At 47.3% G+C, this 25,941-nt stretch overlaps 1 protein-coding gene across 1 annotated transcript in view; it reads left to right on the top strand.

Moving 5' to 3' along the window:
* The window catches only part of SLC2A9 (solute carrier family 2 member 9), a 182,794-nt gene that overhangs the window by 10,565 nt on the left and 146,288 nt on the right, over positions 1–25,941 (top strand). Inside the window, 1 exon segment of the mRNA XM_082652658.1 lies at positions 14,738–14,898. Coding sequence (XP_082508784.1) covers positions 14,738–14,898 — 161 coding nt within the window.

Raw genomic sequence — 25,941 nt, forward strand, 5'->3', positions numbered from 1 at the left:
GATGGGGCTCGGGTGGAATCAATCATGAGGAGTGTGTGTGGGGAGTGGTGGGCCTGGATGCATTCCTGCTGAGACCTGTGCAGTGCTTGGGGCTGCAGGATGAGCCACGGCCACATAGCCAGGGCCTGAGGCAGCCGCCAGCCTCAAGCAGGGTGACCACTGGGGCAGACATTAAGAAGAGCCACCCATGGGGCTTCCCTGGTGGCGCAGTGGTTGAGAGTCCACCTGCCGATGCAGGAGACGCGGGTTCGTGCCCCGGTCCGGGAGGATCCCACATGCCGCGGAGTGGCTGGGCCCGTGAGCCATGGCCGCTGAGCCTGCGCTTCCGGAGCCTGTGCTCCGCAACGGGAGAGGCCACAACAGTGAGAGGCCCGCGTACCACAAAAAAAAAAAAAAAGAAGAGTCACCCAGAAGGACCAAAGTTGAGCTAAATGAGTGTGTTGAATAGGAGGCCTAAGTGAAAACAGAAATTAGCTAGTAAACAGGCAATGCTATGGCTGGGAGGACAGACAGGAAGGTAGCTGGGAGGGAGAGTTTACAGCTGATTCCAAAAATAGAGAGGGAACACCTAGAGCCCGTTTGCCCAGTCCTGGCCCACAGTTCAGGCAAGTGCTTTGAGGTTTAGCAAAAGGACAGCGGATGGGATTCTATAGGTCAAAGTGTCCTTGCAGACAATGCTGGTCATTGCTTCCCTGGCACCCAGCAGACTGCCTGGAACAAAGGTTTGTGATGCCTTCAGATGCTGACTGCCCAGAGGTAGGCCAAGTTCACGGGCTAAGGGCACAGTCTTCTAAGGACTGCTCTCACTTCAGACAGCAGCTGCAAGCTCGGGGATCCCAGGGCTGCCCACAACTCTGACCAGCTGGTTACAGATTTGGGGAGCACCCACTAGCCCCTCAGGCTCGATAATTCGCTAGAAAAACTCAAAAATCTCAGGAAAGCACTACGCTAACAATTACAGTTTTATTATTGCCAAAAGGATACAAATCAGAAGCAGACAAAAGAAGAGACACTTAGAGTGAGGGCATTCCAAACATGAAACTTCTGGAGTTCTCTCCCCTTGACATCCAGACACATCACCCTCCCAGCACCTCGATGTATAACAACACACAGAGTACTGTCCACCAGGGAAGCTCGCCATGCTTCCATGTCTGGAGTTTTTGTTGACGCTTCATTACCCAGGCATGACTGATCAAATCGATCTCCAGCCCCCTCCCCTCCTTGGAGGTAGGGCTGGTACCACCTGGCTTGAAGCTCTCCCCCGCACTGCCAACCACATGGTTGCTATCTCCAGCATGGCCAGCCCCCAAACTGGGTTATCTCACTTGCATAAACCATCAGGTCCGAGAGCCCCCCTGTGGATAACAAAGACACTCGTATCATCAACATTTCCTATCCAGGAAATCCCAAGGGTTTAGAGGCTACTATTCAAGAACCAGGAAGAAATGTTACAGAACCAGACTCGGGTCTGCTCACCTGCACACAGTAAAGCCAATCTACTGACACTGGGTTGTGAGGAAGGAAACTGTAGCATTTATTGCAGGGCGCCCAGCAAAGAGTCCCGGGAAACTAGTGCTCAAAACACTGGAACTCCCCGATGGATTTCAGGAAAGCATTTTTTTTTTTTTTTTTTTGCGGTACGCGGGTCTCTTAGCGCTGTGGCCTCTCCCGTTGCGGAGCAGAGGCTCCGGACGCGCAGGCTCAGCGGCCATGGCCCACGGGCCCAGCCGCTCCGCGGCACATGGGATCCTCCCGGACCGGGGCACGAACCCGCGTCCCCTGCATCGGCAGGCGGACTCTCAACCACTGCGCCACCAGGGAAGCCCAGGAAAGCATTTTTAAAGGCCATGTGAGGGGATGTGATCAGGGGATGTGATCAGCTCGTGCACAGTTCTCTGATTGGTTGATGGTGAGGTAACAGGGCGGAGTCACAGGGGTTAACATCAATTCTTAGACACCTGTAGGTTTGGGGCTATGTGCTCATGGTCATCAAGTCGTTAATATCTTCCATTTGGTAGGGGTTTTAGCATCTGTAAAACAGCTCAAGAAATGTGCATCCGACACTGTTATCTAGGTCCTTCAGAGAGGAGCTACAGCAGAAGCTCTGGGGGAGGGGTCTGTCCCGGGAAGGTCCCATAGGGTCCTGCTGGGTTCCAGAAAGGCGAGCCAGATTCTTAATTACACAACTGTACATTGTATATATACGAGGTATATCTTACAAAAGTATGTTCTAAACATAAAAATACTGAAAAAAGTTTGTTAAATGAATTAGTGAATAAGAGAAGGAAGAAGTGAGAAAGAAAAAATAAATGAGAACTTTGCTTTGGGGGGGTCTAATTTATTGCCCCCGCTCCCAAGGCGTATAAACTAGGACTTACTTGAAACAATGCCAGCCTCCACAAAAATAACAGTGAGTGGTTTGGCTTTTCTTGAATATAATGAATGACTCACCTTTCCAATGATTTCTGACATTTGTTCTTTTCTTGGGATGGAGACAGAAGCTCACCTCCCTGGCCCCCTTCCTGCCCCCACCCCCGTGTTAGTATGTAAGCCCAGGGCTTCAGCAGAACAATTAATTTGACTCTGACTTGTCATACATTTCCCAGCAGAAATGGTATATTTTATCATTTTCTTCTCCCTAATCCTTCCCTAAGGGCAGGTAAACAAGTGGTGATAGGGAGTAAAATCATCTTCTCTCTCGGCAAGAGTAGAGCCATCCCAATTAGCAGCAGATGTTAGATGCTGGCCAAAGAAAAGATGCCAGTGAACCAGCAGACAGAGAACCAGAAGCGAGGTCTGGTCCTTCCAATTAATCCCACTCCGTGCTGCCGTTTTAGCCACTGTTCTGGGAGACCCTGTGCTCTCAGAAAAGCAGGGCACATGGCGGGGCACGTCTTTGTGCTCCAAGGCCTTTAACAGGGAAAAGGAGGAGGGATGATGAGTGTGGAGCTTGTTGCAGACACCGGCACAGAGGGGGGTGGGGAGTAGTGTGTGGGGCTCCGCATCTCGGTGGGAGGGGACTGAGATTACAGGAGAAACCAGCGCATCTTATTATTACAGAAACAACTAGCCGTTATTTGATGAGACGGGCATCTCTGGTTAATTTCAGTGTGGAACAGAACTGCCTCTGATTTGGGAATCTCAGTTCTTGCTTTTTCCTTTCTTCTCTCTTCCTTTTGCCTCACCCTGTCTCACTAGTTATAAAAGCAAAACAGGCTGCTATTAGCAAAAGCAAACAGTACAACTTTAATAATGTAATGATAAAACTACTGCTATGATTCCCCTTCTACGAAACACGGACTGTATCTCTCATTGGGATACCGGCCCGCAAGGCAGCTATTGTGACAATAATCCCATTTTACCGAGAGGAGAGAGATGGGGTAACTGACTCAAGGCCACTCAGCCAATGGATAGTCACAACCTCGGCCTCACTCAGAGGCCACTTTTAAGGCTTTATCTAAATCTACTTTTTTTTCTGCAGAGCTCGTCATATATGCCATTTTATATTCTTGTTTTTGGGCTCAATATTTACATTGTAAGCATTTTTCCATGTTACTGAATATTCCCCATCACCAGGATTTCTAACAGCTGTGTATTGCCACGTCACACAGATGTCCCGTCTTCCTAATGTGGACCTCTAAGATTGTTCTCAGTTTTTCTCTAGTATAAGTTGCTGCGGCATTGTTTACATTGGGATCTGTGAGTCATTGTTTGGTTTGGTTTTAATCAGAGCTGGCAGAGCTGCTGGCTGACAGGAGGAGGGGGGCCTTTCCAGGCCTGGGGTGCTGGTGTCTGGGTGTTCCAGACTGTGGGTGCCACCCCTGCCTACTTCTGGGGTCCCCAGATTATTGGAGCTGAGATGCCTGCCTCTTTGATTCAGAATTTTCCCATTTCATAAAGTTCCTCTGGGGAAAATGCCTTCGTTGAACATAAAGGGGAAAGGACCACATTTCCATCCATGCTCAGGGCAGCTCTGCTTAGAGGTGTGGGGGAGGTGTAGCCAGACAGAGGAACAGGGGAACGGCCAACCCAGCAAGGCAAGCAGTTGGGAAAACCTGGATGGAGGAGGTTGGATGGCACTGCTGGTATGAACAAACCCAGACAAATAAAACTGGAAACATTCTCTTTCTGACCCATGGGAGAAAAACACTGAGATTTATTGAGCACCTACTATATGCTGGACATCATGCTAGAGACCCCTCACCCCCATCTGATTCTTCCTGCAGCCCCATCCGCAAGCTAGGGTTGTTATTCCTGTTCTGCAAATAAGTTATTCCATAATTGGTGCTCAAAACCATCACCCTGAACTTGGATTTGAAGACTCCTCGAGAGTCCCTACTGCCTCAAGACTGATTCGTAGCAGCCATAAGCAATTTGAACAGTAATGAAAAAACCCACCTTTTCACTCCAGACCACCAGAGGACATGCAGAAAGGAGTGGGAAATGTTATCTCAGAGTAAGAACAGGTCTGTGTGGATGCACTGTCCTGCAAACACAGCTATGTGATCTCTCAAAAGCACATTCCAGCAGGAGAGAGGCTCCAGGTCAATTTTTTTTTTTTTATAAGAAGGATATTTGGGAGCACACACACTTCTCTCTGCTCCTGCCTGGGGCCACATAGAAAATGAAACTTCCTTTCTTCGTGCTCTATTTAATTAAACCCAAGTGTCGGGCCAGCCTTCCTCATTGCAAAGGTGGTTGAGGGGGGAACCCAGAAAACTCTGGAAATCTTACTCTCCAATGATCATTTGCAGCTGATGTATCCCCTTTCACTGTGTTCCTTTTTCATTCTGAAAGCCAGCTGCAGGAGTGAAATATTCTCAGGTGTCTGGAAGTACAGAAGCCTCTTTCTCCTCAGTTACCCAAACTCCTCCAGGGGAATCACACAGTAGGAAGGAAATAAGCCACCACAAACCTGCAAACTGAATATTAAGTCGAGATGTAGCTGGATATTTTCCTAAGGACCTGGGAGGTGGGTCGGCGTTGCCAAGACCACCCCAGGTTTGATCATTCGCTAGGAGGACCCATAAGACTCAGCATGGAGGCTTACTCGTGACTGTGATTTATTACAGGGAAAGGATACAAAGCAAAATCAGTCAAGGGAAAAGGTGCCTGGGGCAAAGTGCAGAGGAGACCAGGGTCCTCTCCCCGTGGCAGTGCGCAGGACGCACGTAATTTCCCCAGCAGCAATCTGTGATGGCAACGTGAGCGGTCCTCCTCCAGGGAAACTCATCAGAGGCGCAAGGTTCAGGGTTTTATTTTATTTATTTATTTATTTTTTTGCGGTACGCGGGCCTCTCACTGTTGTGGCCTCTCCCGTTGCGGAGCACAGGCTCCAGACGCGCAGGCTCAGCGGCCATGGCTCACGGGCCCAGCCACTCCGCGGCATGTGGGATCTTCCCGGACCGGGGCATGAACCCGTGTCCCCTGCATCGGCAGGCGGACTCTCCACCACTGCGCCACCAGGGAAGCCCTAGGTTCAGGGTTTTTATAGGAGGTCGGTCACAGAGGCACCTCCTCTTGGCATGTGTACAATTCCTGACTCCGGAAAAGAAGCGCAAACCACACTGTTGGCACAGCTTAGGCCCTACAAACTCCTCTTCTCAGTTCTGGGAATGGTGGGGTCCCTCCCCAAATCCAAGGTCCCTGCTGCCAGCCCGGGGCCCATCTTGCAAGCAGACCTTTCAGAGGCTAGAAGTCTCTGGCCAGACACATTCACTTTTTCTGCATAGGAGGCCTCAGCTGTGCTACTCGGGTGACATTAGGTGCCACTGCTGGGCTTATGGAATTTTGTCTTGTGTGGTCCTTACTTCAAAGAGCCTGGTCTGGTGGTGGGCACTTTTGTAAGGACTTCTGTACTGTTTTCCTCCCTGTGCCAGTGTGTTCAGTGGTGCGGACTGTCTCTCCAAATCCCTAAGGAGTTACGGGCATGACCTGTTCTTTTATGCAATGCTGTGTACACTCTGGTCCATCCACAGAAGGGTTCTATTTATGCGTATTATTATAGCACTCCTGAGAAAAACTTGAGATGGGTTCTTGACAGGCTCTGCGAATCAGTAAGGAACATTAACATTGTAAAACAGCCTACAAGGTAATGTGCCTCCCATTGTCTGGCAATTTCCTGTCATCCTTTGGAGGTGTTCAGTCCTCCTGGCTGGGAATTGCATGGTTCAATTTGGTGCCAGAAGCTTGGCCCCCGTGTTGTTGGCTGGGGAGATAGTGGTCAATTACTCATGGCTTCATAGACCTGAGAAATAAACAAGTCTAACAAGACTAGGACTCTTATGTCACGAGATAGAAATAATGATATGAACATCACCACCAGCCACCCCAGCTTCTGATTTGTATTGTGTGCTTCTTGTGGACCCAGCGCCGTCCTTTGTGTTCATCCTCACATTAAATCCTCACGGTAACTCTTTAGGGAGGAAAATGATTTCACAGCGGAGGGGCCTGAAGCACAGAGAGGTTGAGTAACTTACTCAAGGTCACCCAGCAGAAAAGAAGCCGAGCTAAGAGTTGAATAAAGTGGATTCCAGGGTCCTTAACCACTGGAAACCCGGCCCTCAGAGGCAGAGCCACTTGCTGGAGGTCACAGGACTCAGCAGTGCAAGCAAGTCTTGACCCCAAGATTCTCAGCTCTTTGTTGGGTCTCCTTTCCTTTAATCACGTGGCCTCTATGACTTTCTTTGCAGTTTGGACTCTAATCACTACTAGTCATAATATAAATTCTCCTTGATGAGTTCATCAAACATTTCTATTAGACTCATCACGTCTTATCAATCCAGGAGCCTCCTGCCTGGCCCAGCCGCCTCCAGGAGAAACTTTCTGAAATAGCCTCACACTGCACCTACAGTGAATGTTCTAACACACAAAGCAGAATCTCGATTCCATGAACAAATCCTCCAATCACTCCTCAACGGCCACAGGATGAAGTGCGGACTCCTTAGCCTGGCAGTCAAGTTCCGACCAGCCCCTGCCTTGTTCTCCAAACTTTCTCCAGCTGCTGGGCCACCCTCCAACCCCACTGACTCATTTATCGCTTCTCTATGTCATCATCTATGCCATCAGCTTCTCCACCTTTGAGAATTTTTGTCTACCGTCATCTGACCCAAGCCTACCCACCACCCCCCTGACCCCGCCTTTCTTGCGTACCTGATCTGCGTGGCCTGGCTGAGTGGCTGCAGCCCTTCTCAGCTTCCCAACGCCCCAGCTCTTTCCACTCCATGTTGTAAGTGCATGCTTATTCGGCTCTTGTCATTGAGCTTCTTGAAGGCAGGGACTGCAGAACTCGTCTCTAGAAGACAGGGTGGGAACCCAGGCCCCTGGTGGTAAGGAAGTAGGTATGTAAATCCAGATAGAAAGACACAAGAATGGGTGTCTCGGAAGTAGGCCCAATGGAAGTGTAAAATGTGGACTCCATGAACGAGATGGCCCAAAGTGGGCCTAGAGATTAGCTAGCACACTGATCTTCAAACTATATTTTATTGCAGAACATTTGTTTCAAATGGAGACTTACAATTTCCCCCAAATATAAAAGGAAACTTCTAGTCGAAGGCCCCTAGCTCCAAACCTACCCACCCTTCATGACTTTGCCCTAAATCTTCCCTCTTTCCTAAAGCCTCATGTCATGGTCATTGTCATGGGCTTGGGGGTCATTGTGTTTGAGTAAACCAGCTGCTATAACAAGCAGCCCCTAAATCTCAGTGGCCGAACACAATGAGGGTTTATTTCTCATCCACGTCACCACCCAAAGCAGGTGAGCAGGGCCGCTCTGCTCCATGCAGCCACACAGGGGCCCAGGCTTCTTCTGCTGAGTGCCTTCCCCCATTCCTCAGGGCTTCAGAGGTTTCTGCTGGGCTCTCTGTGAACGACTAGCCTGCAGGGAAAGGGAGTGGGTGAGGAGAAGGCACACGAACCCTTAATCCTCGATGGAGGTGACACACCTACTCACACACTTTTGGTGAGCAGTAGTCCTATGACCCTCCCTTCCCCCCAGATGCAAGGGACTGAGGAGTGTGACATGGCAGTGCGGCCAGGAAGAGGAGGCTCCGAAGCCAGGGCACAGACGCTGTGAGCGTGAGTGGGGTGTGCAGTCCCACTGGATTTCTGTGTAGCTTTCAGATGCATGGCTCAACTCCAGAGTTCTTGGCTCTCATGAAACGTCACAGGATGTCTGCAAGGCTGAGCCGAGGGAAGTATGCAGATGTCCAGTACATACTTAGCAGTCAACCAATGTTGATTCCACGTCCCCGCTTCTCCCCTAATTCAGTCTCTCCACATGCGGCTGGGGTATTGATGTGATCATCTTTATGTTTTCCATACTAAGAATGGGAATAGAATCGTGGTTAAGAGATGGGTTCTGGAGTCCAGCTGCCTGAGTTTGAGTCCTGACCCTGCCTCGTGCCCATGGTGGGACCTTGGGAAAGCCCTGTGGCTTCAGATTCCTCAGCTGCCCGAGAGAGAACTCAGAACACACTGCCTGGCTCATAGGGTTGCAGAGGGAATGAGTTCACATGTGTCCAGTTCTTAAAATAGTGTGTGACACGTGGTGAATATGATGTATGGGTTACCTATTTTTATTATTATATGGTGACCGGCCCATAGAAGAAATTCAATTTAAGACACAAACATTTCTTTCAGCCTCCACTCTGTACAAGGCACTACAAGTCAGTGCTGACATATACCAGCTCCGTGAATCTCCAACCCAGTGAATGAATCCTGCAGTGAATTAGCTTACCAACCCCCAACACCCGGCTTCTGCTCTCAGATATACTTTTGGGCTGCCTTTCATCTAGGCCTTTGCTAAATTCACACCCAAAGACAAACATTTCATCACTAAAGCCATCGCTCTGAAACCAGCTTTTGGGGACTGTTGGAGACGTGTTTCCTCAGGGGGCTACTCTTCCAGGCTTCTCCAGCCCTCTGCAGATGCTTGTGTTGTCCAGTTTCCCCAAATTGAAATAAGAAGTCTCTGCAGAGACTCCCAAAGCAGCGCCTAGCAGCATGTGATATGAAAGCTGCCTCCTTCCCCACCAGGCTCCTGAATGACTGGAAAGGAAAAGAGAACATTTCCTCCCAAACAGCGTCCTTTTAGTTTCTGTACATTAACTCAGGAAACTGGTCATTGCTGCAGGCGTGGGAATAAAAGGCTCTCTAGAGCAGGTATCAGCAAGACTGCTCCCAATGAAGCTGCAGTTGCTTGAATCCGTGCGGGATGGCAGTAGGGACCAAGTGACATCCAAGAATGAACTTCAACGCATGGGGGTCTGCTGATTATTGGGCAGGAGGCCTGGGAAGTCCAGGATACTCACTCCAGATTCTCTGGAGGGTCTGGACCCTGTAAGTAGCCCTCGGGGCATCCTGTACCCGCCTGCCTACCTGTGGCTCATCTATCCCTCTGGCTTAGCGCTAACCATGCTGTTTCCCGCCCTATTGTATGCTCCTTGAGGGGTGTCCTCCTTACACTCTCCGGGACCTGACAGGGAGTCTAGCCCATAACAGGGCCCTAACCGATACGGATCTTTAAGTCAATAAATGTCCTGTTGGATTTAGCTGCCCTGTTTTCACACCTTTGTCATGAAATGGGTTGTCACTGGTAGGTTGCCGTGTTCAGGCTCTGAAGCCAGGCAGATTTTGCATAAATCCTCCTCTACCACTTACTGGCCCCGTGGCCGTGGGTAAGTTACCTTACTCTTGGCTCCCTCCTCTGTAAACGGGGTGTCTACCGCTAGGGTTGTGAGGATGAAATGGGATTATTTATGTGTTTTGGTAGAGTTTCAGGAGTTGGACGCAACAACGTTTGTCTGATTGAAGCTAAAAAAGACGTTGTTGAAAAAATAGTGAGCGGCTCCCAAGATTGGTGGGAGGACTGGCGAGACAGGCCTAAAAGCTCTGCAGCCGGATCCCAGAGCTGGTCCTGGGGGGGTGTGCTGTGGCCATCACTGCCACTCCTGCACAGCCAGCAAAGGACACTGCCGCCGCTGCTGCCCCAAACCCAATCCTCCTGGTAGGCCCTTGCTGCCAAAGAGTTCTCAGTCCCGGTTCTTGGCCTCCCGCGCTTCATGCGAAGCCAGGCCTCTGATTGGCCAAACCTTAGTCACATGACCACTCCCTAGCTGCAGGGGATGCCGGGAAGAGCATGTGTCTGACAATTTCAACCTCTAGCGATGAGCAGGCTCTGTTTCCCGCAGGGCTCAGAAAAGGAAGCAAGTTCTCCCAAATTAGAAGGGGGCTTCTGATGCTGGGCAGCCAGAAGGATGACGGATGGCCACTGGAGTACTTGAAAACTAAGGTTCAATGTTCATGTCCAGGCACTGACAGGGAGCACAGTAGCCACTCAGAGAAGCTGGGCGTGGCAACTTGATGAGGGTCCCCGATGGTGGGCTGTTATGGGAGCCCCAGGGAGAGGGATGATGGCTTGGGCTGGGTTCAGTGATGAAAGACGTGAGAAGTATTTTGAAGGTAAGGCAGTGTATTAATTTGCAAGGGAGGCCAAAACAAAGTACCACAGACTTGGGGGCTTAAACACCAGGAATTTATTCTCTCACGGTCCTGGAGTCTAGAAGTCCAAGATTGAGGTTTCAGCAGGGTCAGTTCCTTCTAAGACCTGTGAAAGAAGGACCGTTCCAGGCCTCTCTCCTTGGCTTGTAGATGGTCATCTTCTCCTTGTGTCTCTTCACAAGGAGAGTCTTCTTCCCTCTATGCACGTCTCTGTGTCCAAACATATCATTTTTGTAAGTACATTTTAACTTGATTACCTCTGTAAGACCCTGTCTCCAAACAGGTCACCTTCTGAGGTGCTGGAGGCTAGGACTTCAACATATGAATTGTTGGGGGTGATACAATTCAACTCATAACAGACAGAGATGAGTCCAGATGGCTTAGCTGAGGGGTGTGGATCAAGGGCCAGCGTTAAGGATGAAGTTATGACTTTTAGCTGAGCAATTGGAGAATGGTGTGCTATTTAATAAGGTGAGGAGGAGAAGATAAAGAAATGGAATTCGGGACCAGAGATCCAGTTCATGGTTCCCATCCCACTCTCCAACGATTGGCTTAGTAGTTAGCCTGTGCCCCAACCAGGGTGGACAAGATTTAAAGAGAGGTTTACTAGAGGCTTCTGGGAAAGTTCTTCTTAGCATCAAGAGGTCTCTGAGAGGTCAGGAGTACTCTCTCTAGTCAAACATGAATGGGAAAGCATGTGGTCAAAACTGCTACTAGGAGTCATCCTATCATTATGAGTGGGTGCAGCCTTAGGATAAGGTCAAAACTATGGTTAGCAGACGGAAGCAAAAGGAAGCACCTGGATTCTTTACCACATCACGGAGCCACCAGACAAATAGTCCTAATGAATATCCATGTTGCTTAGCTGTTTCAAGTTGGGATATCCTGTTTCTCGCAGCCAAGAGCATCCTTAAATTATGCGATGCATTACCAGCTCCAGTGGACTAGAGCTCTTTGAGATCCGGGGTTTGGTTTACGTCTGTGTGCAGCGCAGTTCCCAGTACTCAGCACAGGTTTGTTGAATGAATCAATGGGCGACCGCAGATCAGAGTGTCTTGTGTATTAACACATGGAAACTTCATCATCATTGGGAAAAGCTCTAGTTGTTGATAATATATCCTATCCTCACTCCATACTACAAGCAAGGTGGTTATGGGATCAGAAGGAGAGAGAAAATGGGAGGAGAATAGATATCTCACAGGGAGAGGGTGCTACCCCTCACTTCTTCATCTCCTGTCATCCGCCCATTTGCTTAAGCCAAACACTTGGTAGTCTGCTGCGTTCCTCCTTTGCCATCACCAACACCCTCTCTCCCCAGACTTGAAGCCAATCACTCAGTTAGTCCCGTCCATTCTACATTCAAAACATACTTCAGGGCTTCCCTGGTGGCGCAGTGGTTGGGAGTCCGCCTGCCGATGCAGTGGACATGGGTTCGTGCCCCGGTCCGGGAAGATCCCACATGCCGCGGAGCGGCTGGGCCGGTGAGCCTGTGCCTCTGGAGCCTGTGCTCCGCAACGGGAGAGGTCACAACAGTGAGAGGCCCGCGTACCGCAAAAGAAAAGAACATACTTCAAATTCATCCCCTTCTTTCATCTCCATCACTTGGTCCAGGCCACCATGACATTAGATGACTGCAAAACCTCCCAACAGGGTGCCGGCTTCCTCTCTAGCCCCCCCCTTTAATCCACTTGGCACTCTGAAGCCAGACGGGCTTCCTGAAAATAAAAGCCATGCCATGTCCTCCCCTTGCTTAAAACCCTACAATAGTTTCCCACTCTATCCCCTCCCCAAAAATCTAAATAACAAGCAAACTTATTACCAGGACCTTATGGTCCCACATAACCTGTCCTTTCCAGCCCCTTCAACTCCATGCAGCCCCTTCCTTCCTTTACTGTCCCACTTCACCCCCACTGGCCTCTTCTCTGTTCACGGACACCCCAAGCTTTCCTCAGCCGCCTTGGTACATGCTTTTCCCTCTGCCCGGAACACTTCCACCATTTAAACAAAGTTTTTAAATGGTGAAACATATTATCCTTAAAGAATATAGAAAATGCACACACACACACACACACACACACACAGTTTAAAGAATGATTGTAAACCTAGCACCTACGTAAGAAGAAGAGTAAAAGATAGAGAATAGAAGGTCCTGCAAATGCCCCTCTCCAATCATTTCTTCCACCGTCACCCAGAGGTGACCACTGACCTGACATTTGAAATAATTATTTGTCTGCTTCTCTTTGTAGTTTTATAATCTCTGTATAATTCCCCCAGATCCTTTTAATTTTGCATACTTTTGAAGGTTAGGTATGGAATCACACTGTATGCATTCTTTTGTTTCTGGCTTCTTTCACTCAATCTTATTTTTTGTGAGACTTTATTTTGCATGTTTGCACGTAGCTATAATTCATTCATGCTTGTGGCTGTAGTGTTTCATATTATAACTATTCCACAATCTGTTTATCTCTTCTGCTGTCAGTGGGCATCTGGATTGTTTTCTGTGTGGGATTGTTATAAGCGATGCTACCATGGATGTTTGGATAGATGTATCCTAGGGCAGATGGGAAAGAGGAGGGTTGTTGTTTTTTTTTTTTCCAGTTATGAGAGTGCCAGGTTTTTTTGTTTTGTTTTGGTTTGGTTTTTACCATTTTTTACTATAGTAAAAGTTAATTTACTATGTTGTCCTAGTGTCAGGTGTATAGCAAAGTGATTCAGTTATGCATATATATATATATATATATATATATATATTTTCTTCTTCAGATTCTTTTCCATTATAGGTTATTACAAGACACTGAGTATAGTTCCCTGTGCTATACAGTAGGTCCTTGTTGTTTATCTATTTTATATATATAGTATTGTGTAAATGTTAATCCCAAACTCCTAATTTATCTCTCCCACTCTCCCCAATATCCCCTTCGGTAACTAAGGGGAATTTTCTAGAAATGGATTTGCTGGGTTGTAGGTTAGGATCATCTTCAACTTTACTAGATAACGCCAAACTGTTTTCCAAGATGACTGTACAAATTAAACTCCCACCATCAATGTACGAAAGTACACACTGCTGGTCACTACTTACTCTTACCAGACCTGTTAACTGACCTGGGGATTGTGTGAGCTCCACACAAGTACTGGGCACTGCTCCAGGTTCTCATATGACCTTCACAACAGCCCTGAGACATCAGTGTCGTCTTTCCCATCTTGCAGATGAAGAAGCCGGTCCAGCATTGGTTTAAATCATTAGCAAATCATGGTGCTGGGATTCAGGCCCAGGTCTGTGTGACCGGACCCTATGCTTCTTCTGCCACGTCATACTCCATACATACTTATTGGAGAAGTCTGTGGGTCCTTATTGGGTAGCTATGGGTAACTATGAGCATCTTGAGCATGGAACTCTTTTGGGGAGTGTAGTGCTGTGACCTCAGTCTTTGGTGCACATTAGAATCACTCAGTCCCACCCCAAACCCACTGAATCAGAATTGACAGCAGTGGGGGTCTAATAAGTGTGAAGTGGGCATCTCATTGTGGTTGTAATTTGCTTTTCCCTTTTCACTAATGATGTTGAGCATCATGTCATTAGCTTCCTGGTCATTTGAATTTTTTTTTTTTTTTTGGAGTCTGTTCAAGTTTTTCACTCATTTCTGATTGGGTTGTCTTCTTATTAACTTATTAGAACTCTTTACATATTGTGACTACAATTCCTTTGTAGTTATATGGGTTGCAAATATGTTAGCTTAGTCTGTGGCTTGTCTTTTCATTTTTCATGATGTTTTCTAAAGAGCACAGCAATTTAATTTTGATGAAATCCAAATGAGCATTTTGTTTTTCTTTTATGGTTCGTGTTTTTGTGTGTCTTGAATCTTTACCTATCTAGGTGGTAAATATTTTCTCTTATGTTAAGTACGTACATTTTAAACACATTTCTGAGGTGATTCTGCTGTGCGGTTCCCTTAAGTTCAGAGTCAGATCTGAGTTTGACTCCCAGATTTACCACTTAGCTGAGCAAGTCACCTTGTCTCTCTGAGCCTCAGTTTCCCTATCTGCAAAAGGATGTAAATATAGGGCCCATCCACAAAATGTGTTAGAAGGATTCAACGAAATAAAGCTCAAAGAGAGCTTAGCAAAGTGCCTGGCATGAAGACAATGTTCCATAAAAGCTGTTTTGTTTATAAACTGGCTGGCTTCGAGGACAGCAGAATGGGACGGAGGAATAACTTGGTTTGTTGTCTGTTTTCAGTACATCAAGACCTTTTACAATGAGTCGTGGGAGAGAAGACATGGACATCGGATAGACCTGGATACTCTGACTCTGCTCTGGTCTGTGACCGTGTCCATATTCGCCATTGGTGGACTTGTGGGGACGTTCCTGGTGAAGTTGATCGGAAAGGTTCTTGGGAGGTCAGTGGGGGCCATCTCTGTTTGGGGATCCCTTCTGTAATGTTCATAAATATGTCTGTATCAGAGTCAGGATCCCAGCAGGCAACAGAGTTCCATTCAGTCCAACCGGAGAAATTTTAACGCCAGAAGGGCAAGGAGCGGAAGTAGGGTACCGGAGGCCAAGGAGAGGTGAATCCATGGGTGATGGGCTGACAGGCAGCTGCTGAGATTGTAGAGGCACCAGGCTATGTCAGAACCCTACTGTCCAAACAGGGAGGAGCTAGGAAGAAATACCCTGGCTCCTTTCTCCTCCTGCCCTCCAGTCTGCTGCTGGTACCTCTCATTGGTCAAACCCAAGTGGAAGCCTGAAAACTCAGGAGTCTTGTTGGTGCGGTTCAGGAGGACCAGCTCCCAGGGCACAGAGCAGAGCGGGGAGAGAGGGGAGGGATCCATTTACAGGAGCAAATGGAGAAGAGTCAGCACAGTGTCTTAGAGATTGTTCCACATAAGTACCGATAGATCTGCTTTTTAAAAATCAGTTGCTTAGACAGTCTTCCGTTGTATGACTGGATGATAACTTATTTAACCAGTTCCCTATTGAGAGACATTCAGGTTGTTTCAAATCCTTTGCATTACAAACAGGGCTGCGGTGAGTATCAATTTCATTTTGAAATTCCCAATCCTCGCCCCCTCTACTCAGATCCAATTTACCTCTGAGCTTCTTTCCTCATTTATTTTTAAATTTATTTTTATTCCTCATTTTTATTACCCGGCTTTAGTGACAGAACCCTCCTCCCTCGTGAGACTGGACGGTGACCATGTGGGTGCACAGACCCTGGCTAATCTTCTCTCGTATAAGACTGAGTTATCAATAAATTCCCCCAAAACATTTTCTCTACGTCCTTTCTCATAGCAACTTCCTGGGGGACATTGAGGTGTTAATGGAAAGAGTAGTCTCTAGAGCAACCGTGTGTGAACTTGAATCATGAGTCCTCTACATCCTGGCTGTGTGGGCTTGGCCAAGTCATTTAATGTATTTGAATCTCAGTTCCGTCATCTATAGAATGGAGTCAGTAGTTGCTACCCTGCAGGGGATGCTATAAGGGCTAAAGAAAATTAATGGAGGGGGAATGGTCCATTAGCAGTAGCTCAATAAAGAGAAGCTATTATTATCTACCATATTATTTACTCATCATCACCTTGACACCATACACAGTAGGGACTCCACAGATCTCCATATTGCACTGACCTGAATTAGCAAAGAGATTCATCAGACCCCAGGAAATCCCCCCCGGCCCTGGGGCTTCAAAAACAGTGTTAATAATGGTGCTGCCCACTCCTTTACACTCAGCCTCACATCCCCAGATTAGAACCGATGATGTTCAGAGCAGCCTTTCCATAGGCTGGGGCAGGAGGCCGTCTGAAAACATGTGATGCTCATAAAGGCCTGTGGTACCCCAGTGAGGTAGAGGAGGTGCCGACATTCTCTGTGTCCCCAGGCGCGCTTCCAGGGCAGTAGCTAATGAGAACTCAGTACACAGGAGGTACAACGGTCGTGGAGTAGAGTCAGGGCTGCCGTTTTCTGAGGTCCCCCAATGTTTCAGGCACTCACACACACCCTCTTGTTTAATTCATTCGACTCCGTGGGGTCTATCGATGGAGAATGGGAACTGAGCAAGGTCAGAGCATCTGGCCAAACTCAGCCAGCTCACACAGTGCCTGAGCTCAGGTAGGACCCAACACACGTCGGCCACGCACCATGATCTTTCCACTTGCCAAGGAGATCATAGTGTCCTGCTGGCACTGGTCTTGGAACATCCTTGACTACTTGACAACAGATAAGTGACCAGCTGGCCCCAGACTGGCACCACTGGCCAGGGTCTCCAAGGCACTGTCGCTAAGCCTGTGGCCCCAACTCCTCTTGCCTGTTCCAGTAGATGGAGTGACCCCTGGCCCCAGACACTATTGCCTGTGACACATTCCTACCTTATATCTGGCCGTGGGCACTTATGCCCCAAGCCTGCCCCAGAAGAAAACTCTGAAGCCAAGCAGCTGGTACAGGAAAAGGAACACTGGATGTCCTTTGGATGTCGTGGACCAGCAAGTCCTGACTGCCCAACTTGCCAAGTGTGTGACATGGGACTTTGCCACCTCTCACCTCTCAGCCAGCGCTTTTCCTGCGTGTGAAATGAAGGTGATCAAGGTGGCTTTACCATCCTCAATAACATGGCGGCAAAACAAAACAGAGGGAAAGCAAAAGAGAAAATGTATTTGAAAAGTACTAAATTTCTAAGTGATGGAGGAGTCCTAGGATGAAGACAGAGATTGATCAAAGGGCTTTGGTTGTCATACCCCAAGCAGGTGCCAGTTCCTTTTTTCATCATTATAAGTATAAAAGTTGAATTGAGTCTCAGCTTGAATAGTAACTCTGTAGGGGAGAAAAGGAGCAAAAATTAAAGAAGTTGGCTACCATGTATTCACCTCCAGCTATAGACCAGTCCTTGACATATGGTACATCATTTACTTCTTACAACTCTCTGTATTATTGTAAACCAGAGGCCCAGCAACTTGCCCATGGTGACAAAGAATGGGGTTGACCTGATTCAGACACAGGTCTGTTAGACCACAAGGCTGCACTCTTCCCATGATGTGGTGTGGATGGAAACTGCATCCTGATGCCTCGTTTTTTGTCTCTGTTGGTGGCTGTCCCAGAGGAAGAGGAGGCTGACTCAATGTCTAAGGCTAGGATCGGATCCAAAGAAAGGGGCCCAGATGGGTGACTTGGAGGGAAGTTTGGGTGGAGCTGGGGGTCCTTGGAGTCAGGTGGTCCTGGTCACCAGCAGGTCCAGCAATGGGATTGATCCTGGCTGAGGCATATGGCTCATCTGTGATTTAGGAGAGGAATGAGGACAGGGGAGCATAAGGGACCTGAAACCGTCTCTGGAGCTGAGCCACCCCCGTTATGTGGTCTCAAGGATGCAGGTTCCTTGTCTCCTGGAGTCTCTAGCCTGGAAAATTCTGAGCCAAAAAGAATTCTGATTGAGTCCCTGCCCCTCATTTGGGGTCATCTATCCTCTGCTTACCCGGCTTTAGTGACAGAACCCTCCTCCCTCGTGAGACTGGACGGTGACCATGTGGGTGCACAGACCCTGGATACAGGCCCGGCTGTAGACCTGGGCTCTGATGCTCACAGCTCGTGGGGCCCTGGATGAGTTCCTTGAACTCTCTGGGCTTCACTTAGTTCACAGTAAAGTGAAGATAAAGTCATAGCCACGTTGGAGGATGGTAGTGAACGTTAAATGGGATGACGGATGTAGAGCATTCATCTCAGCCACTGACGTAGAGCCGGCATCCAACTTAGGTTCACTAGCATCTTCATCATCCCATCGTCCTCATCATCAGTGCTTCCTGAGAGGCGTCGGTCCATCACCTGACAGAGCCGATGATGCAAATGTCCCTTCAGATGCACTCACATTGGCCTCTTTCACATATCATTGGATCTAGGTCTTCCCTCCAGAGTGGAGCACAGAAAATATGTGGGAACCCATAGGGAAACTCACACGGACTTTGAAATCAGATCCTCAGTCAGATTCTCCAGCAAGCCATGGTTTGTTCCTTCTCTTTTTTTTTTTTTAACATCTTTATTGGAGTATAATTGCTCCTTTACAATGGTGTGTTAGTTTCTGCTCTATAACAAAGTGAATCAGTTATACATATACATGTGTCCCCATATCTCCTCCCTCTTGTTTCTCCCTCCCTCCCACCCTCCCTATCCCACCCCTCTAGATGGTCACAAAGCACCGAGCTGATCTCCCTGTGCTACGCGGCTGCTTCCCACTAGCTATCTATTTTACGTTTGGTAGTGTATATATGTCCATGCCACTCTCTCACTTTGTCACAGCTTACCCTTCCCCCTCCCCATATCCTCAAGTCCATTCTCTAGTAGGTCTGTGTCTTTATTCCCGTCTTGCCCTAGGTTCTTCGTGACCAGTTTTCTTTTTTTTTAGATTCCATATATATGTGTTAGCATACGGAATTTGTTTTTCTCTTTTTGACTTACTTGACTTTGTATGACAGATTTTAGGTCCATCCACCTCACTACAAATAACTCAATTTCGTTTCTTTTTATGGCTGAGTAATATTCTATTGTATATATGTGCCACATCTTCTTTATCCATTCATCTGTTGATGGACACTTAGGTTGCTTCCGTGTCCTGGCTATTGTAAATAGAGCTGCAATGATCATTTTGGTACATGACTCTTTTTGAATTACGGTTTTCTCAGGGTATATGCCCAGTAGTGGGATTGCTGGGTCGTATGGTAGTTCTATTTTTAGTTTTTTAAGGAACCTCCATACTGTTCTCCATAGTGGCTGTATGAATTTACATTCCCACCAACAGTGCAAGAGGGTTCCCTTTTCTCCACACCCTCTCCGGCATTTATTGTTTGTAGATGTTTTGATGATGGCCATTCTGACCCGTGTGAGATGATATCTCATTGTAGTTTTGATTTGCATTTCTCTAATGATTAGTGATGTTGAGCATTCTTTCATGTGTTTGCTGGCAATCTGTGTATCTTCTTTGGAGAAATGTCTATTTAGGTTTTCTGCCCATTTTTGGATTGGGTTGTTTTTTTTTTTTTTTTTGATATTCAGCTGCACGAGCTGCTTGTATATTTTGGAGATTAATCCTTTGTCAGTTGCTTCATTTGCAAATATTTTTTCCCATTCTGAGGGTTGTCTTTTTGTCTTGTTTATGGTTTTCTTTGCTGTGCAAAAGCTTTTAAGTTTCCTTAGGTCCCATTTGTTTATTTTTGTTTTTATTTCCATTTCTCTAGGAAGTAGATCAAAAAGGATCTTGCTGTGATTTATGTCATGTAGTGTTCTGCCTATGTTTTCCTCTAAGAGTTTTATAGTGTCTGGCCTTACATTTAGGTCTTTAATCCATTTTGAGTTTATTTTTGTGTATGGTGTTAGGGAGTCTTCTAATTTCATTCTTTTACATGTAGCTGTCCAGTTTTCCCAGCACCACTTATTGAAGAGGCTGTCTTTTCTCCATTGTATATTCTTGTCTCCTTTGTCAAAGAGAAGGTGACCATATGTGCGTGGGTTTATCTCTGGGCTTTCTATCCTCTTAAAGCATAACATAGTGGAAGGCAGCTCTCACACTTTCCCTGAGCTTTCTCTTGTCTACGCTAAATGTCCCCAGTCCCTTTGGCCATTTCTCAAGGATATGGGCTTCAATCTCCTCATTATCCTATTGCTCTTCCTTGAATTTGACCTCTTCTGCCAAGAGCTGATGATCTGGGCTGCACTGGGGAGATTCTTCACCACTGGAGAAGCTCAAAACAGTGAAGCCGGTGTCCGCGGTGGGGTTCCCAGGGGGCGCTGGAGTTCTGCTCTCAGAAACGGCATGGTGCTGGCCCCCCTTGTTCTGCTGCATGTCATGCCTGGGAAAAATATGGAAACACAATTGATTAAAATCCCCTTCTCTGAACCTGAGTGAGTCAGCTTTGTGAATTATCTGCAAATAAGGTTTCTATCCTCACTGGGACACTGTCATGCTGGGGGTTATTTTGGGAAGGAATATACTAATATGATGAACTTGCTTAGAGGGTGTGCAGCCCAATCTGCAAATGTTTCAGATCAGACTTGAATGTGATTTTAACATCCCCTGCATAGCACAAAATACATCATCACATCTAGTGCAGGAGCTCAGACCAAAGCCCTGGGAGTCATCATTGGCTCCTCTCTTTCTCTCCACCTCTATCCAATTCATCAGTATTTTGGGTTCTGAACCCCAATTTCCAACATGTGTGGCGGGGAGGGAGTTCCCACACACCATCAAGCAATTCTCCGGACACCAGCTGGGTGTCCTATAATTCACCTCCATTCTGACACCATCTACCTAGAGATGGCATCAGATTACAAGACTGAGAGCTCAGTCCTACAAGACTGCCGCCTCCACCAGTTCATCCGCCAGTCACAAGCCCTGGTTGTCACCTGTGTTTCTGACGAACTGGCTATAGGTTAGATGTTCCAACGACCCCCTGCCTCGCGTTTCAGGTTAAGGGTTCAGTCTCACAAGACTGCCCCCGCCCCAACTTCAGATGCTAATTGCAAGTCCAGGTTGTCCGCTGTGCTTCTGACCCAATGGCTGTAAGTCAGAGGTTCCAATGACCCCCCTCTTCCAGTTTGATTAATTTGCTAAAGGGCTCGGAGCTTCCATGCTCTCTCTGAGTGCACCACTCTCTCCAAATCTGTACATGTTCATCAACCTGGAAGCTCTTCAAACTCTGTCCTTTTGTGTTTTTATGGAAGCTTTATTACATAGGCACAGTTGCTCAGGTCATTGGCCGTTGGTGATTGGACTCAATCTCCAACCCCTCTCCTGCCTCTGGAGGTTGGGGATGGCATTGAAAGTCTCAACCTTCTGATCACAAGGTTGGCTCCACTGGCAACAATCCCCCACCCTTAGCTCCTTTCCAAAAGTCACCTCATTGACATAAACCCAGTTGTGGTGAAAAGGGGCTTGTTATGAATAACAGGATATCTATTTCATCTTTATGGCTCTGAAGCAATTTCAGGAACTGAGTACAAGAGACTAAATATTATAACAAAAGATGCCCTCATTGCTCTTATCACTTGGGAGTTTCCACGGGTTTCAGGAACTGTGAGCTGGAAACCAGGGACAAAGATTGTGTATATTTTTGTTATTATATATCACAATCAACAAATTCCACCAGCCCAGTCTTCAAAACATGCCAAGATCTGGCACTCCCTCCACCGATACTGGCTCACTCCCTCCACTGCTACCATCCCGGTGCAAATTCCTATTAGCACTTGCCTGATCTATTGCAATATTCCCAGTTGGTCTCCCTGCTCCCACACTTACCCCTACAGCCCAGGGTTGACACAGAAGGCTAAGTGGTCAGGCCGTGACACTTCTCTCCTTAGAATCTTCTAGTGGTTGCCTGTCTCACTCAGGGTAGAAACCCAAGCTCTCTTGGTGGCATACACACCCCTTATGAGCTCTCTGCCACTCCCCTCCACCTTCACCTTCTACTGCTTGCTCTCTGGTTCTTCGATGCTTCTAGCCATGCTGGCCTCACTGATGTTCCTGAAATAGCCCACGTCTGGCTCTTCTCTGCCAGGATTGCTGTACCCCAGTGTCCATATGGCTCACGTCTGCTCTCTCTTCAAATCACGCACTGCACTGTCTTTAAGTCTGCGGTCAGGTGTTACCTTCTTGGGGAAGCCCTCCCTGGCCACTCTGTGTAAAATACACTGCCTTCCCTGCTTTCGTCTTCTGTGCAGCGTTTATCACCATCTGATATGCTACATATGTTTTATTTTTACTTGTTTATCAAGAAGAGCGTAGAAGCGGGGGCTTGGCCATGTTCATGGCTATGTGCCAGAACGTAGAATGACACTCAGCACCCAGTGTACCCTCAAACATGTGTCGAGTGAATGAATGCCAGTTGAATGAATAAATGATTGTTGAAAGATGAATGGCTGTGAATAAATGTGGCCGCCACCATTGTGAGCGGCCTTAGTATCCTGGTTCCTGGAATGCCAGATCTCCCATTGAATAGCACGTGACCTTGGCCAAGTACTTAACTTCTAGATCTGTTTCTTTATGTGAGAAATAGGGTAACAAGATTACTTGACTTCTAGGGTCTTCAGTGAGTATAAAACACTTAAAACAATTCCTGGCACCTCATAAGAACTCCCTGAATGTTAGCTATCACCATGGGTTTATTTTATTTCTTTTTAAATTAATTGAAGCTCTAAATATGTTCCAGGTGCCATCCTAAGCACTTTACATAAATCATTCTCATAGAAGCCTTACAAGATAGACATTATTATACCCATTTTACAGGGGGGTAAATCAAGGCTGAGAGAGAGTAAGAAACCTGCCCAGAGTTGTTCAATTAGTATGTGGCTGGGCTGTCCAAGCAGGAACATTATTGGACATGGATTCGGGTGAACAGCAGCTCTCCAGCCCATAGACGTAGAAGCTAAAGTGAGATTCAGGGCAGATCAGAGCTGGGCCACGTGGAGTAGGTTGGGGTCCACATGACTTGGCTCCTAGATTCATTCCCTTCATTTATGCAGCAAATATATCTGGGACACTTGCATATGCCGGGATCTGGTGTAGCTGCTGGGGCTACAGTGGCAAGACAAAGTCGCTGACCCCATAGCACTTACATTCTAATAGGGGAAGACAGACAACTAGCATAAAGCAAATAAATACAGAGGATAATTTTCTACAGTGTTGGGACTGTGAAGAAAATAGAACAGGGTGAGAGGATGGAGGGGAATGAGCTCTGCATTTGGGGGAAGCAGCCATGTCAAAGAGTGTCAGGAGGTTGCATTTGAGTTGACACTTTAGTGAGATAAGACTCATGCAATGAATAGAGGGGCACCAAGGATGAGGGCCATGAGTTAGGAAGGAGCCTGGCACACCTGAGGGACCGTGGGAAGGCTCATGAGCGTGAAGGTGAGAGTATGAGATGATGTGGCAAAAGCCATCTCATGCAGGGCTCTATAGGCCCTGGTGAAGAGTTTATTCTAAGTGCAGTGGGAAGCCACTAGCAGGTTTTAAGAAAGAAAAAGTACGTCCGTGTGTGCTATGAGAGGATAACTTTGGCTACTCTGTGGACCCTGAACTCCAGCAGGGCAAGAGTGTGTGTGAGCCTATTGCACTTCTATGAGTGTAGGATGATGGTGGCCTGGACCACTGCCATATTGTGGGGCTGTAAATGGGAGACGTGGTTTGATTTGGGATACATCTTGGAAGTAGTATAGATAGGACTCAGTGATGGATTGCATATGGGTCGTGAAGAAAATAAAAGATGTAAGTAGTATTCCCAGATATTTGCCTAAGCCACTAGGAAGGTAGTGGTTTTTTTTTTTATGAAAAAGTCTATGGGAAGAGGGATTTGACATGCATTTTGGAGCAGGGAGGGATTTAGTAGTGGGAATTCAAGAATTCTATTTTAAATATGCTTGGTTTGAGATACCTACTAAATATGCTAGTGGAAGTGTCCAGGAGGCAGTTGGATATGTAAGTCTAGAGTTGAGAGGAGAGGCTGCATCCAGAGATACAGTTGGGAATTGTCATCGGTTAGAGGGATGAACTGGATGGGATCACCCAGGGAGGGAGTATAGAGAGAGGTGAGACTAGGAGAGAGATGAGCCGGAGCTCTGGGCACCCCAACTTTCAAGGCTCAGGGAGGTGAGGATAAACCAGCCTAGAGACTGAGAAGGTGAGGCTGGCGGGGAGAAAAATGGGAGAGGGTGCAATCCCAGATATGCAGAGAAGATTGTGTTTCAAGAAAGAGGGTGTGGTCAACCACATCAAATGCTGCTGAGATGTTGTACCAGGGGAAGGCAGAGAATTGGCAGTTGTTTGTCAAGGTAGAGGTTGTTGATGACCTTCACAAAGGCAATCTCCATGGAGTGGTAGAAATGATCTAATCAGAGTGTGGGTGAGGAAAGACTAGAAGATGAGCAGACAACATTCATGAAGGAGTTTCACTCTAAAAGGGAGCCAACATGAGGAGCAGAGGGATGAGGACCAAGAGAGACAATATTTAGATGTGTTTATATGGGAATGATTGAGTAGAGAGGGAACAAATCCTTCACTGGGGTAGGGATGCACAATGACACTGATAGACCTTACATCACTGGGGCAGTTTCATCCAATGCAGGTAGGTGGGTGAATTTGGTGGTGGGGGATGAAGTAATCCTTACCTCCTCCTCTGTGAACTGATGATTTCGTTAACACTGATAACTACAAGTGTTAAAGACGAAATGAGATGAAATCATTTACAGAAGAGCCATGCTCTTTCTTAGTACTATACTAAAGGCATCACACTGAGTCTCCCCCAAGGATGAAAATTCTCTAGAGGTGGACCCAAGGGTCTCATATTTGTATGTGCTATTGGGAAATTTGATGCGCAACCAGACTGGAGAACCACTAAATAATGCTAGCATTATTTTTATGGATATCATTAATATCATCCTAGTATCAAATGTCCAGTTTAACTGAAGTAGGTCAGTGGACAAATTGTCTGGGGATAGGAATTGAGGTATTGATTCCTAATCAAGCCCTTTATTTCTCATTGTCTACAGATTATAGAATGTATTGTTTTGTCCAACATCCAAGAACCCTCCAAATCTGGCCACAGCAACCCCCTCCTGCCTCTCCTCCCTCAACAATCTCTTCACAAACTTACCTTACACTAGCCTCTGCAGCAACAGGGGTTTATCCTATGTGGCCTCAAGGCGGGAACTGAGACCCAGAGGTGGAGCTACACGAAGAATATTTGGGCATGTTGTAGAAATCTTTTTTTTTTTTTTTACAGACAAGCTGCTACCACCCATGAGATGGAAGGTCCAAAAGGGAGAAGCAGCATTCCTGGGTTTAAAAGCCAGGGCCACACTTTAGTGAGCAGGTTGCTGGGACTACAGAGAGATGGCTAGGGCAGAGGAGAAGACACAGAGCTGCTGGAATGGATCACAGAGAGGGGGAAATACCCTGCTTCTCCCCTTCCCCGCCCTCTAGATGGACATCTGGCCTCTCATTGGCCAATCCTCCCAGGAAGCCAGAAGCAAGGGAGCCTGGGAAAGGTAGTTCCCCCTGAAACAGAGTCAGGCAGAGAAAGAAGGGAGCTGAGCACAAACAGGCAAATGGTGGGCACAGTTCTGAGTTATACAATCTCATATTTTCTATATCTTTACTTATAGAAGTCACAGATGGTCACTAATTGACTTGTGTGATTTATTTGCTGTCTGTGTTCCTCACTAGGCTCTAAAGCCCATGATGGGGAGGACGGAGATGACTCCCATATTCCTGGGGTAGACCCAGTGTCTAGCACTCACTAAATACATGATGAGTGGAACCCAAGTGAAAGCGTCTGTGAGGAGGGTCCAGGTCTTCCTGCCACTCCCTCCAACCATTGTGCCGCTTTCCTCGCAGGGCTGACACAGTAGTTCCTCAGACGACTGAGGGGAAGGGCCCTGAACATGGAGCAGTGCCGTGGGGTGCAGGGTATTCG

Source organism: Grampus griseus (genome assembly GCF_964374135.1).
Source record: "Grampus griseus genome assembly, chromosome: 4".
Classification (NCBI taxonomy): domain Eukaryota; kingdom Metazoa; phylum Chordata; class Mammalia; order Artiodactyla; family Delphinidae; genus Grampus; species Grampus griseus.